The 17,556-nt window shown below is 35.8% G+C and overlaps 1 protein-coding gene across 1 annotated transcript in view; it reads right to left on the bottom strand.

Annotated features, from left to right (window-relative positions):
• Positions 1 to 17,556, bottom strand: part of MS3_00010273 (uncharacterized protein) — a gene marked incomplete at its 3' end in the record, with an annotated part of 64,417 nt that overhangs the window by 11,955 nt on the left and 34,906 nt on the right. The window contains exons 18-23 of the mRNA XM_051218637.1: positions 13,406 to 13,541; positions 11,573 to 11,635; positions 8,974 to 9,004; positions 5,298 to 5,989; positions 1,997 to 2,277; positions 309 to 644 (exon numbers count right to left, since the gene is read on the bottom strand). Coding sequence (XP_051070143.1) covers positions 309 to 644; positions 1,997 to 2,277; positions 5,298 to 5,989; positions 8,974 to 9,004; positions 11,573 to 11,635; positions 13,406 to 13,541 — 1,539 coding nt within the window. The remainder of the gene's footprint in view (positions 1 to 308; positions 645 to 1,996; positions 2,278 to 5,297; positions 5,990 to 8,973; positions 9,005 to 11,572; positions 11,636 to 13,405; positions 13,542 to 17,556) is intronic.

Genomic DNA, 17,556 nt, shown 5'->3' with positions numbered 1-17,556 from the left:
ATGAGTCGATTGAAGCTAGACCACGATGAAAAACCCGGAAGCACTGGACGACCATTTCGTCCTATTGTGGGACTCCTCAGCAGTGCACATCCACGACCCTGACTCGCGGGATTCGAACCGAGATCTGGCTTCAATTAACTATTTGCAATCATTCATCAGACCTTCTAATGTTCTGGTTTTTTTTGTAAGGTTGGAAACATTTGAATATTCTATGAGATTAGTAACCGTGATGAATACAATGTCATAATTAATGGATTGATTACATAAAATACGTAATTATTTTCATTGATAGAATTTATTCAACTTACTCCTGGTTTCATATTTTTCTTCACTGATGCAGATCTTCTTGGAGATACTTTAGTAGTATTCAATTTATTCAATATAACTTTTGAATTGGTCACATCTTTTATACTTAATTTGACATTGTCACCTTTATTCACTTCTAATAGACGTCCTGAATTAGATGTTTGACTATTTCTGTCATCTATTATTGTATCAGACAATATAATATAAGCAAAAATACATGCTGCACCAAAGCCTTCAGCAGAGATCATTTCTTTATTGCCCATTTTAATGCATAAACGTGTATAAACATTTGGTACAGATAATCGTAAATGAACCGTTATCAAACTATCATTAGAAGCCTATTAGTAAATGAGAAAAAAAAGAAAATATAAATGGTTAGAATTTTTTGATTGAGATCATGAACCGATTGATGTCAGACCACATTTGGAAACCTGGTAGCACTGGACGGCCGTTTCGTCCTGTTGTGGGACTCCTCAGCAGTGCGCATCCATGATCCCGCTCGTGGGATTCGGACCCAGGGCCTTCGGTCTCGAGCGCGAACGCTTAACCTCTAGACCACTGAGTTGGCCGGCATGCGACGGTGTTAATGTCCAACTTCAACAAATCCACGAAATCGCGCGACCATCTTCCATTGTACTGAGACAGATACCTATCTCTACCCGACATGGATTAGCTCCACTGGTCACGGCGAATAAGTGGTTGTTTTCTTCCAGATTTTCCATGGTGATCTAGCTTCAATTGACTCATGATCTCAACTATTGAAATTATTATAATACTCATAAAAACCTCTTCTGATATTCATCAACATATGCTCACTAGTGACTGGTTTCAAGAGATATTTCATGGAGTTCTTCTAGTGAGAAGCAATGAACGGTGAAGTTCAAACGGGTCTGTTGTGTGATAATCACTCACTGATGACAATGATGGACAGTGGTGAGATTTCGTGAATTGTTTGAAGTTAGACATTAACACCGTTAGGTGTCAGTCGGCTCAGTGGTCTAGTGGTTAAGCGTTCTCGCGTGAGACTGATAAATCCTGTGCTTGAATCCCGTGTGAGGGATGGTGAATGCTCACTGTTGAGGAGTCCCATACTAAGACGAAACGGCCGTCCAGTTTTTCCATGTTTTCTATGGTGGACTCATGAGTTCAAATCTAATTTTATTTAGCTTATTCGATAACTGTTATCAGATAGAGAACCATTGAAATCTACATAGCACTTAACAATCGTTTCTTCATAACTTACTTCTTCGCAGAAGTGAACAATAATGCTATATGAGATTGATAATATGAACTTCAAATTACATAAATTGGAATATATACCCTATCATAACAATCATCATATGTTTACTAGTAATTCCTGAAATTCTGATAAGAACCTATAAGCTATAGAATTCAGGAATTGATTGAATCCAAAATCAGGGTTATGAACATACTATGTTGATAAATCACATACTAGAATGAAATAGTTATGTCATGAATTGACTGAACTTAGACATATCAATGTTTAAACCTAAGCCTCATAGTCTAATAAAGGTTCTAGATCTCTTATGTTCAATCCAAAGGTAAAGTTATGAACATACTTTGTTAATCAGTCATAGACTTAAATGAAATAGTTGTTCAGGGTTACCTATTTTTTTTAAAAATAATCCCCTAACAACAAATAAGTTAGTTACTATAGAAATAAACTTACTATAATTCTACGTCGAAATAATAGATTTTTCCGATTTGGTTCATAATAATCTTCTAATTCAATAATATAAAAATTTGACCATAAATTTAATGTTGTATTTAATGGTTTAGGAAGATTTTCATTACCAATGATACCAGGTCCTAATAATTGTAAATTCCATTTACCATTTGATATAGGTGTTATATGATTAGTTACTAATCCTAATAAACTATATCCATGTTTATTTTCTTTAAGATTTAACCAACTATAAGGATATTCAATGGATGGATGAATGATTTCACCTACAAAAAAAGAAAAAAGGAAAACATACATATATATAGAAAGGGGAGTGGTAAAGTGGATAGTTTATGATATTTTTTTCTTGTTTTTAGAAGTACTTTATATAATTAATCACTTCATATCATATCTAGGATTTACAATCCAGAATATAAACAACCAGATTCAATCAGTTAGTCAGTAACAAAGTAGAATTTTGTACGTATGTACATCAGTTCAAGTTGCTATACCACATCAGTACAGAGATACAATTGTCCATCCAAATCCTATAGTGGTAGAGTTAGTAAAAGTATAAGAAGTAATCGGAAAGATTGAGGTTTGAAAATGTTATTCAATGAGTATAATACAGTGAAAGAAATTTAGAAAGAAAAAAGGGATATGAAGAATTTAAAAGATTAGAATTTGGGAGAACACAAAGAGTGAATGCACCTTGCGCATACCATTTCAAACGATCTTGAGTCATGTCATTCAAGGTTTCTAACAATCGCTTACTATCGTCCCGCGGATCCCAACAAGGTAGTCTACACCTACCAATATGGCTCAGTTAACTTGCCAGTGACTTCATGAATTCGTGCCGTGTTTTGTTCTGGCCACCCCTAGTCTTCTTCCAACCTACTCCTACACCGTAAAACATTGCTCTTCGAGGCGGTTGGTGTTTGAGCATACATAACACGTATCCCAGTCATCTCAACTGATGAAGTTTCACTACTTCATCAATTGATTTGTCACCCTTATCTAGTACCCGTTTCTTAACAACTGGATTACTTACTCAGTTGCTTCAGGATATACGATCAATGATTCGAAGACACATATGATCGGATACTAGTAACCTACGAATATCCTCTACTCTTACAGGACATGTTTCACAATGAAGTTACAAGTGATCACTCTCCATGAGTCCGATGTATAAATCAAGGAGAGGAAAGGAAATCACATATTTTCTAGTTCATAGGTCAAGTGCCTATTCGTTCACCCTCAATGAACAATCATATTTTACATTCATAACTACAGATCAATATCACTGATTGATATGAGATAAAAAGCTTTAGAAAACTATACAACTTTATGTATTACATTTATTTCATCATTTTGAGTAATACATAATCATAGTTCAATTCTTTATCCAACAGATGATCAACAGTGAACATGATAGTATTAAACTACCGATTCAGAATCCAACACTTCATATTTCCGATTTCGCTCAGTTGACAATGGTCATTTATTGATTCTATGTTCAAGGGATTAAGACATCACCTAGGATCAGCAAACGGAACGAAAGACAGCAAGAAAACAACAGGACAAGCTAATCTATTTAACTATACCTTAGCCCTGTTAACTAAAAGGAGAAGGTAAGCCCTAATCAGAAAAATATGTATTTCACAAGGAGTCCGAAAGAACGCAACTCATGCGTATATATACAATTCACTTGAAAATTATAAGAACTAAGATAAATACTGAAATTACTTCGAATAATCAGAGTTTTTTAGAAACATCTGAGAGAATTCAGAGAAAGACGTTAGTTTTTCATTATCTTGAGTGGACAACTACCAATTTTAGTATGTTTTCCAGAATCTCACATCTAATTACATTAATATCCTTGTACTATGTTCACTACATCATCAAGCAGGAATTAGATCCGATGTTTCACAGCGTGAAAGCTTCTCGAGTACTTACGTTTCCCCAACTCTGTACATAAACTAAGCTCCAAAGTTAAACTTCTTTCATATTTACTATTCGTTCGTCGTTCAAGAGTATAAGAGTTTTGGGGAGCAGGAAATAATAAGGAAATTTGTGCAAAATCGCTCGAATATAAGATGTATCAGAATGACTGAAAATTAGATAACGCTAGATGACTCAATAGTCATGAATATGAATAAAATTATTTACCTGTGTCCCCTGATTTTCAGTGATATTTTAATCTCAGAATGGGTTTTGTGGAGAGTTATTTTTTAGAAATTTCACAGGTTGAAATCATGAGTCGATGGAAGCTAGACCACCATGGAAAACCTGGAAGCACTGGAGTGCCGTTTCGTCCTAGTATGGGACTCCTCAGCAGTGCGCATCCACGATCCCGCACCACGCGGGGTTCGAACCCAGGACCTACTAGCTTCGCGCGTGAGCACTTAACCACTAGACCACTGAGCCGGCATCTAACGGTGTTAATGTCTAACTTCGACTAATCCACGAAGTTGCGCCACCGTACACCATTGTCTTTAGTGAGTTTTTATCTCACGACAGACTGGTTGAACTCCACTGGTAACGGCTTCTCACTAGAACTCTAGGAGTTTTTCCTGAAGTCAGTCACTAGTGAGCAGTTGATTATTATCAGAATGGATGCCCACTGCTGAGGAGTCCCATACTAGGATGAAACGGCACTCCAGTGCTTCCAGGTTTTCCATGGTGGTCTAGCTTCCATCGACTCATGATTTCAACCTGTGAAATATTTTTATCTATTGGTTTTCAGTGTCAAATCTTATCACCAAGTAAAGTTGACCTTTATCCAATAGACTAGCTGTTTCTTATAGAGTAGCTGACTGTGGGATACGGTAAACAGGTTAGAACTGGATTTGTATTGGTGTCCAGTCATAAAGTTCAACTGAACATTTATTACTCTAAAATCTTGAATATTATTCATCAAACTACTTAAAAGTTACTTCTTATTTTGTAAACACATGTTGTCACTTTGATTTGTAGCTTAGGATATATATATATATGAGGTTTTCATCATGAACTGACATCAGCTATAATGATAAAACTTTATTTAGCCAAATGGATAAATGAATTTAGCGCCAAAATCCGAAACCTATTATCTTATACATGATTGGTTTGTCGATAAATTTTAGCCTCGCCGTTTTATTAGTTATAACCCCTCAATTATCAGGTTTTGTATGAACCGATTTTACGTTAACATCAGGTAGTGGAATTGGCACCGTAACCTTGAAATCCTTCAGACACTTCTGATTGGCTCATCCATAACTATATACTACTCATATATAGTTACTTATTGTACATATTGTAAACTTACCATTATCATTATTGATCAATAGGATATAACTATCCGGTATAGTAGTTTTTAAACGAAATGAATATTGAATTTCTTCTTCATCATTGATTATTATGCTTTCATTTTTTAAACATTTTGATGAATAAATACAATCACGAAATAATAAATGAATCCAATCTTTATGTAATGAATTATGTAATTGATTCATATGATGTGATTCTGATCCTGTATGATGCATTGGACATGGTGATGGTATATCACCATAGTTACCAGAATATTCTTTAATACTTAAATAAGAATTCATATCTTTATATAATTTATTTTGTATACTACTACTACTATTATTATTATTATTATCAGTAGTAGTTTTGGAATTGGTAAGAATTAAGTTTTCAATTATTCGATTTCCCGCCTCACATTGTAAATGACCTTGTTGTAATACATTTAAACAAGACATCCAACCAATTGATAAACGTTTAATTCTTAATAATGATCGCTTATGCATCAAATGATTATTATCTATATTTGATTTATTCTGTGAATTGATGATAGATAATAAAGTTTCTATTAGATATTTGGTTTGACTTAAACGTATTGTATTTCGAATACGACAACCACGATAGAATGATTGTATACGTACTATAGCAATTAATAGATCAGGATTAATGATTGGTTGATTCCAACGATTAATAATTGTTTCTTCAATTGGATTACTATAAACAAAAGTAAATCAATGAAATAAGAAAAAAAAGAAGAGTTATTGGTGAAACTATAATTGAAGGATGAACATATGCGCCACACAAATCTCATTCGATATGTATGAGGGCTGTGATACTGCCCAGGTGCCCTAACAGGAGCGGATGGTTTTCTTAGGGGCCACACACAGAGCCTATGACCTGAAGGTCTGATCCACAAGGCAAAGGAGCATCGTAAGGAGATACAGTCTCATGGAAGCCGGTGACCAAAAATTGGTCCATACGCCATTTGTTCCTTCAGGATACTGGAGCCCATGTGCACCATTGGTTTGGAATCCTGTTAAAGCACTGGACACTCGCTTTTCGTCCTCTCAATTTCGTAAACAACACCTCCACCAGGAGAAGGCAGTGAGTAGGACTTCCTTGGCAGAGGCTATATACGCGTGACCATGTGAGAGCATTTCGAATGGGAGAGCGGACTCTCCCCACTCTCGTCTGCACCAGGGCATTTGGGGGCAAACGATGGACTAATCAGGTATAAGTTCATTGGGTTTCGGAGGTTAGAGCAAAATTCATTCATCTATTTCTTTAAATTGAGTTTTGATATTATAGCTGATGTCAGTTCGTGATGAACAACAACCCCCCATCAATTGTGAATCATAATTCTAATACTTCACACTGGTTTATAACCTTTGTTTGATCCTAGTTATTAGGTGCACACTCTCATGGTCAGTCTGGCGTCGCTCAAAGTTGTCCATAAATGATAGTGAATTATTAGTGGATAAATATAGTCAGGCTATCATACAGAAATTCAAGATCTTCAGTCAATACATTGAATCAGTTCTTATACAAACAAAGTTTCGACTAAAACAAGAGAATATCATGTGATTAATCATAAGGAATAGTGCTAAATTCGTAGGTCATGGAGTCATATAAGTAATATATACGCTTGATAAGAAAGGGATGATAAGAAGATGAAATTAGTTAGGGCAATATATATATATATATTATAATTCATTATGAACGTTGGTCAGAGTTTGAACTACGTTTAAGGTGACATTTTAAGGTCAATCCTTTTTCTCCTCACTAGTGACTAGCTTCGCGAGGGAATTCTGGGAGTTCTAGTGAGAAGCTATGACCAGTGGAGCTAGTCCGTGTTGGATAGAGACAGGTATCTACCTCATTACAATGGAAGATGATCGCGCGATTTCGTAGATTTGTTCAAGTTGGACATTAACACCGTCGGATGCCAGCAAACTCAGTGGTCAAGAGGTTAAGCGTTCGTGCGTGAAACTAAAGGCCCTGGGTTCGGACCCGCGAGGAGGTTTGTGGATGCGCACTGCTAAGCAGTCCCACAATAGGACGAAACGGCCTTCCAGTGCTTCCAGGTTTTCAATTGTGGTCTAAAATCAATCATGTCATAATCTGAATCAAAAACATTTTTGTATCAATTCAGTATAAACTTTGTTCTACAGGACAAGTATGAACTCTCGTCCATAGTGACAACTTTATTCCCTCTGATAATTCAGGTGAACTACATTTATTGTATGCGTTTTTACAGTAACTGTAACTACTTCCTCCTTTATGTACTATAAAGTTGTTATATAAATGATTGTATTATAGTCTAAAGATGGTGTGATTTTGAAATTTTTTGGAGACGGGTTTTCAAAGAGTCAGTAAATCTTCATCACAACAATCTTTCGTGTTCTCACTTTGTGTTGTGGGAATTGGAGTGGATGGAAGGACGTCAGTGGTTCCAACTTATCAAGATTATCAAGGCAATAAGACTGTGAATTCAACAGAGTCGATACGCACATATAAAGCGACAATCCCCTATATTTAATAGTTGCTTATCCAGTTACAAAAGTGCCGACAGACTCAATTTTACAGTTATCATAGTGATAAAATTTATAGGTATGTTCATCACTTAGAACATTTCAGTTTAAAAAAATGGGATAGTCTAATTTCAACGAAACGGTTGTTTTAAAGTGTACAATGTGTGAATAGTATTAGAATCCCGATTGAGCATTTCATCCTATTTAGAGATTATCAGTTGTATTTACCTGCTATAACTCCTCAAGGTTGATGTTTACACTTAACCTCAAGTCCAATAATTTACATGTCAAATACTAACGTATCATTCACTGAACAGATAGCCATCAACCTTTACGACGGGTTAACAGTATTATATTGTTAGTTAGCGTTTTTAGGAATAAACTAAAAGCACATATAAATATCATACTATTCTAGTTACAATCAGGTTTAAAATTTACTCTTATAGTTTATTGTTACCATTATCAATAATAGTGTTGAATGACTTGAAGTCGAAATTCATGAAAAGATATTTATCATATTGTTATGATTGATATGCAAGAATATGTGAAACAATAGCCCCCAAATGCTCTGGTACGGTGGAGAGCTTAAGCTATCCCAATCTAAATGCTCTCATATAGCCACGTGCATATAACCACCGTCAAGGAAGTCCTACTCACTGCATTCTCTCGGTGAGGGGTATTGTTTACGAAATTGAGAGAACGAAAAGTGAATGTTCGGCGATTTAACCAGGTTGGTGGATATGGAGGATTCACCTATCGAAGTTGGAAAACCCTTATTCCAAACTAATGGTGAAATTGGGCTCCAGGATCCTAAGGAAAAAAACGGTGTATGCAACCATTGTTGGTCATCGACTAGTCTGGGACTACACCTCCTTACGTTGCTCCACTGCCTTGTGGATTAGACCTTTGGGTTGATGGCTCTGGTTGTGGCCCCCTGAGTAAACCGCATGATTCGGTTTGAGCACCCGGACAGTATCCCAGCCCTCAAACAAATCGAATGATTTATGTGGCGCATATCTATTTGGTGCCTCCTTGTGTTTAAATATATAAATAAATAAATGAAATAACAGTTAAACAAAGAATCATATCGACTTCATTTATTCACTCATCAAATTGGGATCATTTTTTATTACACTGATTATATACAAAACATGAAAATCAACTCACATTTTAACTGACTGATTAGTTTTCTCTCCACCTATTGAAAGAAAAATGTTTGATAGATGTAGTAGAAACTTAGCGAACAGAACACCAGTGGGAACAATAGAATGCGTTTAACACAAAATTACAGGACTTGCTAATAAAATCTAATAATCAAATAGTAAATACGTACTTAGCAAAATATCCATCAGTTGTCGTCTCATAATCACTCAGACTTCATTGTTCTTACATTTTCATACAAATTGCATTCTTTTCCCATTCTTTACTATTCAATCCTCTTGTGTCTCTGCTGCCAGACCTTCTGTTTACGACTAACATCATCTACTACTTATGTCAATATAAGTAGTACACACCACGGTAACAGTAGAGTGAATAGTACTAGTAGTGGTAGTAGTAGTAGTAATCACTACTAGGATTTCATTTCACAACCGTTTCTATTCGAGTTGATTCATCTATATAACGTTCGTTGTTAATCCAATGCAATGTAGTAAAAAATTAATAAATATGTTTCTCTGTTATGAGTCTGCTATATTTGAAGACATTAAGAGATCACCTAAATTGGTGAACAGGACGAAGTCAGTCAGTCAGCTACAACAAAAGACCAGGAACATATATAAGCATCGGTTCAAGTTGCAATACCTCATTAGCACAACAACACGAACACCAGATTCATAGGAGTAGTTAACTCAATGATATAAAAGAAAGATTGCAGATAAGGTTATAGTACAGAAAGAAAGAATTAGTTGGTACAAAGAAAGATATGAAACGATTTCAGTCTCACAATTTAAGGAAAGACAGAGTGTGTATACACCCATACCATTGTGATCGATCGATTGTGAGTCATGTCACACACAATCTCCAACCATTGGTTATGATAGTCACACGGACACCAATCAATTATTCCAATGCACCCCAGCCTCACTAACTAGAGTAAGAATTTCAGGTTCAGATGAGAGAAAGTACATTCCAAAAGCCTTCAAAAGTACAAACAATAACAAGCACACAACTTAGGCGAATATTTAGCACATAAAAATGTCCTTGGGAAAAGTCACACATTAAAAGTCCAACGAACCAATGACATTTAGGATCCTTTCAAGTAGAAAATATAATCTGAAGGTAAGAATGGGTGCTTTTGGTGCGAAATCCAGAAATAAAATCACAAAAGCAAGACATTTACCAAGTTAGTTCTTGGTGTTCTAGCATCCCCAACAAAATCGTAGTGAATCTTCAATGATTACTGATTCTACTCAACTAATCTCTGATTACATAGATCATAGTTTAGATTCGAAAGCTCAGATCCTCGATCAACTAAGCTGAATCTATAAAATAATTTCTAAATGATGCTTTGTAACTATTCCCTTAAGCTAGATAGGTTTGGATCCAATCCTATTCAACTATAGCATACGAGTCCGCAGTAATGTTTATGAAGCGTATAAATCTGAAACTGAATATGAACAAATCACTAGAACTGAACGTTTAAAATGATACTTTTTCAATCATTGTAAAAGATGTTGAATTTGTGAGTGTTGATTATCAGCAGGAAGCTTTAAACACATATTTAGCATTTCAGTAGTTTAAATCATGAAACAATTGAAGCTAGATCACCATGGAAAACTTGGAAGCACTGAACGGCCGTTTCCTCCTGTTGTGGTACTCCTCAGCACTACGCATCCACAATCCCCCGCGAAGATTCAAACCCAGAAGTCCCATACTAGGACGAAACGACATCCAGTGCTTTCAGGTTTTCCATGGTGATCTAGCTTCAATTAAATCATGATTTAAACTACTGAAATCCCTAAAATCTCCACAAAACCCCTTCTGATATTTAGCATTGTTATCGCTCAAATAAAAATTTGACCTTTAGAAGTGGAAGTAAATACTTGTAGCTTGTCTTTGTTATGTCTCATTTTTGACTTTGAGAAACAAACTGAGTAATGTCATGTCAAGAGTCTAAATATATACATCAGAACGATTCATATCAGTGACAACCGCTAATGAAAATCACATTGAACTAGGCGATTTGCCCCCAAATTCCATAGTACGGTCGAGAGTGAGGACATTAGGCTCTCACTCCCAAATGCTCTCACATGGTCACATGTATACAGCCAATGTCAGTGACGTCCTACTCACTGACTTATCACCGCATTACTGCTGTTTACAGAAGTGAGAGAACAAAAAGCAAATATCTGGTGCTTTAAACGAGTTGGTGGACACGAGAGGTTCACCTAGGAAAGTTGGAAAACCCTCATTCCAAACAGCTGGTGCACATGGGCTCCAGGATCCTAAAGAAACAAAATGTGTGTGAACCAATCGTTGATTACCAGCTACCGTGAAAATGTATTTCCTTGGGTTGCTCCACTGCCTTGTGGATCAGGCTTTCGGGTCGAAGGCTCTAGTTGTGGCCCTTAAGAATAGTGCCTATTTCCGTTTGAGCACCCGGACAGTATCCCAGCACTCATATAAATTGAATGATTTATGTGGCTCATATCTATTTGGTGCTTCCTTTTATCAATGTTTATGTGGTTAAATAAATAAATAACGAAAATATGGTATTTCAGCTCAAATAAAATACTCGGAAAGAATAATAAATCTATTCAATACTTACGTGAACTAAGCACTTTTGATTTTTGTTTTGTTATAACTGAAGGAGCAGGATTTGAAACCGTTTCTGAAATTTTTTTTTTAAAAAAAAGTCTTTAGAAAAAGATATAATTCCTATTGTGATGTGAGCTACTTATATCCACATAAGTAGTATATGACACTTGATTGTCCCGACGTGTGTTCTTGTTTACTACACTATGGATATCAACTAAATTTCTGTCATATTTTCTGGAAAGTCACTTAAAATCTGGAAAGACAACATAGCCGTTTCTACGTATTTCTTTCGGACTCCACAGTGTTATCTACGTCGACCAAAAAAAAAAACATATTTGAAAGAAAAGTAATTTTACTTACGCCTGTTACCACTGATCGAGGAGTGTAGGCCAACCATCGACATTTTGCATTCAACTCTGTCCTTGAGAATACTTTCCAGTTCCTGTTTATCCTTTTCATATCTGCTTCCAACTCCCGACTAAGTATTTTCTTTGGTCTTCCTCTTTTTGTTTCCCTTCAGAACTCCAAGTCAGGGCTTGCCTCGTGATGCAGTTTGATAATTTCCTCAATGTGCGTCCTATACACATCTAACATCTTTCCCTAATTTCCGCCTCGACCGGAGGTTGGTCTATTCTCTCACACAGTATTTTGTTGTTGATGATATCCAACCAACGGACATTTACTTTCTTACGTAGACAACTGTTTAGAAATACTTTTATCTTTTTGATGATGGTTGTAGTAGTTCATCACGTTTCAGCTCAGTAGAGTAGAACTGTCTTGACGTTCGTATTGAAGAATGCGACTTTAGTATTGGTTGACAGTTGTTTTTAGTTCCATATGTTCTTTAACTGTAGGAATTCTGTCCTTGCTTTGTTAATCCTCGCCTTTACGTCTGCATCAAATCCTCCTTGTTCATTGGTGATGATGCTCCCCAGATACGTGAAAGATTGCACATCTTCCTGAGCTTCTCCATCAAATGTGATTGGGTTTGTGTTCTGCGTGTTGTATTCGAGGACCTTCCTTTTTCCCCTGTATATGTTGAGATCTGCTCACGACAGGAAAGTGTGGATTGGCGGCCTATGCTCCTCCACGTGGAGTAACAGTCGTAAGTAAGTAAATAAGTATGTTGAATCCTGCTGATGTAGAGACTTCTGCTTCACTAGTTGTCTTCATCTGCACTTTTCCGTATGTATGGGACAGTAATTTTTAGTGCTAACTAATAATTTGCTTTTATATAGATACTCCAATTTTATTGTAAAAAACAACAAACAGTTAATCGTCAATATGTAACTTTTAAACTTCATCTTGAATAAGTAAAATCATATTTCATTACCAGTCATTCTAAAACCAAGGAATAATGGAAAGTTGTTTCAGACTAGTATGAGATTTCTCATTAGTAAACACCTACAACTTCCACATTCATTTAAATTTACTACCTTCACAACCTTTACCATCGTTGTTATCTATCTCACTTTCAACATCATTGAACTCTATCTATCATAGATGATAACTAGAGCTTCAGAGATCTATCTTAAATTTGGCCGCTAGTAAGAACATAATCATTTTCAAAATGATAAGGTTAAGCATTCGCGCGCTAGACTGAAGGCCATGGGTTTGAATCCCAAGGTGCAAAGTCGTGGATACACACCGCTGAGGAGTCCCACAATAGAACGAAACAGCCTTCCAGTGCTTTCAGGTTCTCAGTGGTTGTCTAACATCAATCGGTTCATGAATTGAATGTCATCAATATGAATCTACTTGTTGAACTCCATATCATTACATATAACTAAACGAGCTAATCAATGAAATAATAACAAAACAGACAATTATTACATCATATTACCATGACTATAAACTACTCGAAATGGATTGATTGTAATAAAATCTGTTTGTAATATACGCCAAGCATAATTCATATCGGATGTTCCAGAATTTTCAGTGAAACGTTGTAGTATTGACAATAAAGTTGGTTTAATTATCTAAATAGAAAGGTATATCATACTTAGGATTATAATTATGACACATAGAATGAGATTTGTGAGTATTAGGTAGTACTGAACATGTAGTGACCTACTTTTATCAGGAGAACGCGATGGGTTTAATGGAAACAATCATTATTATAACCAATTGTACTAGTGATTGTTTTACTATGCTCGTTTGTTTAACTGTGCTAAAGACAGCCATATTACTTCTCCATTATCCTTCAATTGACTGTGACCTTGTACGGATTGGGTTACGCTCCCTTACCACGCTTGTACTCCTTTGGAACGATCTCGGTATCCTTCCGATATCACGAGATCGCCAACAAATGCATCTCGACTACAGCCATCAACTGCCTTCTGATATTTGGCTTACGGGGGATTTTATCGATTAACTGGCACGTAGTCTTTTTGTAGTGGTGCTCATAGTTAACCTCGACTCGACACCACACTACAAACATCTACTTTATCCTAGTTTAGAATTTTATTTGTAATAGACATCAACAAACCATTAGGGATCAAATTAAATATCCGCAAATCGATTGAAGATTGTATTACTTCTAGATTGTTAGGCTGTATACTAAAAAGTTCCATATCTGATAAATCTTCTTAATTTGAACGCTTTATTCGGTTCCTAAGCTATTCTATTAACCCGCAAGCTAGAACTACGCAGAGAACTGAACACGAAAGAAAAGGCGCAAATTAAGCAAAAAACACTTTAATCCAAAGGTTCATTTTTGTACAGGAAAATATGGGTATTTATAGATGTTAGCATTTGTTAAATCAACATCATATTTTGGCCAATCCGCTAAAAGACATATTATGCTACTGACCAATGGTAGCACGTCACGTTGGCATTCTAGAAAGTTCCATCATGCTCTGATTTTCTAGGACTCTTCGGCTCTTTTAGGGCCTCTAGAGGCTCTGCTGCAGTTCTCGGAAAGCCGACTCAACAATATTCCGATAAGATATTTATCTAGTGTTCTTTTAATTTTCAATAGTTGTCTAGTTAGTAACAATCCATGATGTACAATACCTTCAACTAACAATTTACTGAGGAATCTAATAGAGATTCCAGTTTAACGATCTTTAAAACTGGATTACAGATTATAGCCTTGTGGCCTTGTTCCCCTATCAATATATATGACGTAATGATACCGTCAATTAAAAAATAGTGACTTATCAACCGGATTTATAATGTATAAACCCATACGAGAAGTCTAGAGTTCTTACCGGTCATTCTTCCTACCTGGCTCTGCCTATCAAGTTCAGAACATTAATCTCAGCCTCTATGATATGAATCATGATATTTCAAACATACTGGGTTTATATACAAACGAAACAGACTACATCATACTATAAAATGGAAAATAACATTTATACAAGATCTAAGCCAAAAGTCGCTGTGAATGTGGGTGACTGTAATTAATAGACAGGGCATAACTCAAAGACGGCGAATTGTATAATAATAATCTTTGAGTCAAAATAAAGCGTATAATAACAGGAATATAGATATATATGATCTAGTTACTGAATAGTTATAGAATAAGACAATGTGTATAGTATTAATCCATTAATAGATCCGAATAGTTACCATTCAGTATTCTCGCTGAGATATAACAATATGATCTAAACGTATTATGTTCTTTCTAATAAATGTTCATCATGTTCTGAATTCATAAATACAAACCATGATAAAAATCCTCCTTGTTCTTCTCTGACTATTCGATCACTACACAACCTTCTTATGATATTTGAATGTTATGAACACATTATGATGTAATCTATTTCTGTTCTTTTTAAGTCTCATATATCTGCTGAAGAGTCTTATAATAAGACGAAACGGTCGTCCAGTGCTTCCAGATTTTCCATAGCGATCTAGCTTCAATTGACTCATGATCTCAACTAGGGAAATCTTTCATATATATATATACTAAACAACTTAAGGACGAGACTATAATTTATGGATGAACCAATCTGGTATCAGATAACAGGTTTCGGATTTTCGAGCGAAATTCACTCATCCATTTGGTTAAATAGAGTTTTGACATTATAGTTGATGTCAGTTCTTGATGAAAACCCTAAATCTAATTCCTAACCTTAACCATTGACTATAATTCATAATTCGAATTCCTCCCACAAGTTTATAACCCTCATTTTGTCCTAGTTACTAGGTTTACACTCTTAAGGTCACTTTAGCGTTACTCAAAGGCAGAGGAAATTCCAAAAACACCAGCAAAATTTTAGAAGCCTGGCACTCGGGTCAATCAGCAATCAACAAGCACGTTTATATTGACCCAATTTATCAACCAATCAGGAAAATTATGCACAAATATAGGAACAAAACTCAAACCAATGGAGGACACAACCAAAACAAAGAAGTGAACAATGATAAATTTAAGGTCAATATGAACCAATCAACGTCGAGGTGTACAGAACAAGCTGTGAAACGCATCAGGAGAAATTCGAACACTTCTATGTGAAGTTTATGCTGATGATGTCGTTCAGAAGAACGATGAAACCTCCACGATTAAACCATCCAGCTCAAAGAACAAAACTCCATCAAACTCAAAGGCTGTCCATAAATTATAGTCTCACCAAACGATGAATCGAAAAATAATTTACAAGTAAAAATATAAAAAAATTTGAACACATCTGTACTAGTCGATTGTACATAATTCATCACAACTAAACACAATGTAAATTGATTGATGCCGATTCGAATAAACTAATAGACATAATGATAGTTAACCACTGGAAGGCCGTTGTGTTCCAGAATAGGAACTCCTCAGAAGTGCGCATCCACGATCTTGCATCTGTAATTCTAACTTAGAACTTTTGATATCATGAGAGGATGCTTGACCTCTAGATCACTAAACTTACATTCAACGGTGTTAATGTTTAATTTCAGTCAATCCATGATCTTGTGCAACCCTTCATCCATTTTCTAAGTTGGATAACCCTCTCCTATCCAACATGGATTGAACTTCACTGGTTACGGCTTCTCACTAGGACTTCAGGAAATCCTTGTTAAAACTATTCAGTAGTGAGCACTTGATTATTATTAGAATAGGAGTTTGTGGAGAATGAAGTATGTTTAAAGTTGAATTCATGAGTCAATGAAAGGTTGCACAATCCATAGATCGATTAGAATTAAACATTAACACCGTTGGATGCCGGTCGGATCATTGGTCTAAAATGTAAACATTTGTGCGCGAAACCGAAGGCTCTAGGTTAGAATCCCTTTGGTACGGGATCATAGATTTTCATTGTTGAGGAATCCCACACTAGAAAGAAACAATTATGCAATACTTTCAAGTTTTCAGTGATGATCAAGTATAGACCAACTGATGAACTTAACTTTAAACACATACATCATCCTTTACAAACCCCCCCTATTCTAATATTATAAATAAATCTTTAAAAAAAAGGAAAACAGATATATTCAATCAAAGATGGATAGTGGCTAGCAGTGAAATCCAAGAGGCACGTTTCGTCTTTATTTAGGACTCATCGGCTGGATGTACCTGAACCCCAAAGTTGATGTTCACTTCAGGATTCGAACCAAGTACCTTTCACTTCAAACCCTGGGATACAGATGTATCCAGCTGATGAATCCCAACTAGAACAAAACGTGCATCAAACTGGATTCAGGACTCAGTAGCTAAGTAGATAACGCAATAGCGTTTGAAGCGAATAATACTGAGTTCAAGTCCCAGAGTGAACATCAACTCTCTAAGATGCATGTACATTCAGTTGATCAATCCCAAATAGGACAAAACCTACATCAAACTGAATTCCACTACTAGTCACTATCCATATTTGATTATAAAAGCTTAATTAATTTAATATCGAGGCATATGCACAGTATGCAAATATGCCAATAACAGACTGATCAATTGCAGTCTTAAACCTCAATGGAAAGATACAAGCCAAATAATACCATATGAATTTAAATTCACCCCATTGCACAAGTAAGTGGCTATCAGGACTCAGTAGCTAAGTAGATAACACA

Source organism: Schistosoma haematobium, chromosome ZW, assembly GCF_000699445.3.
Source record: "Schistosoma haematobium chromosome ZW, whole genome shotgun sequence".
In the NCBI taxonomy this organism is placed as follows: Eukaryota; Metazoa; Platyhelminthes; class Trematoda; order Strigeidida; family Schistosomatidae; genus Schistosoma; species Schistosoma haematobium.
Note: the sequence above shows the minus strand (reverse complement) of the source record. Positions and strands in the feature narration are given on the sequence as shown.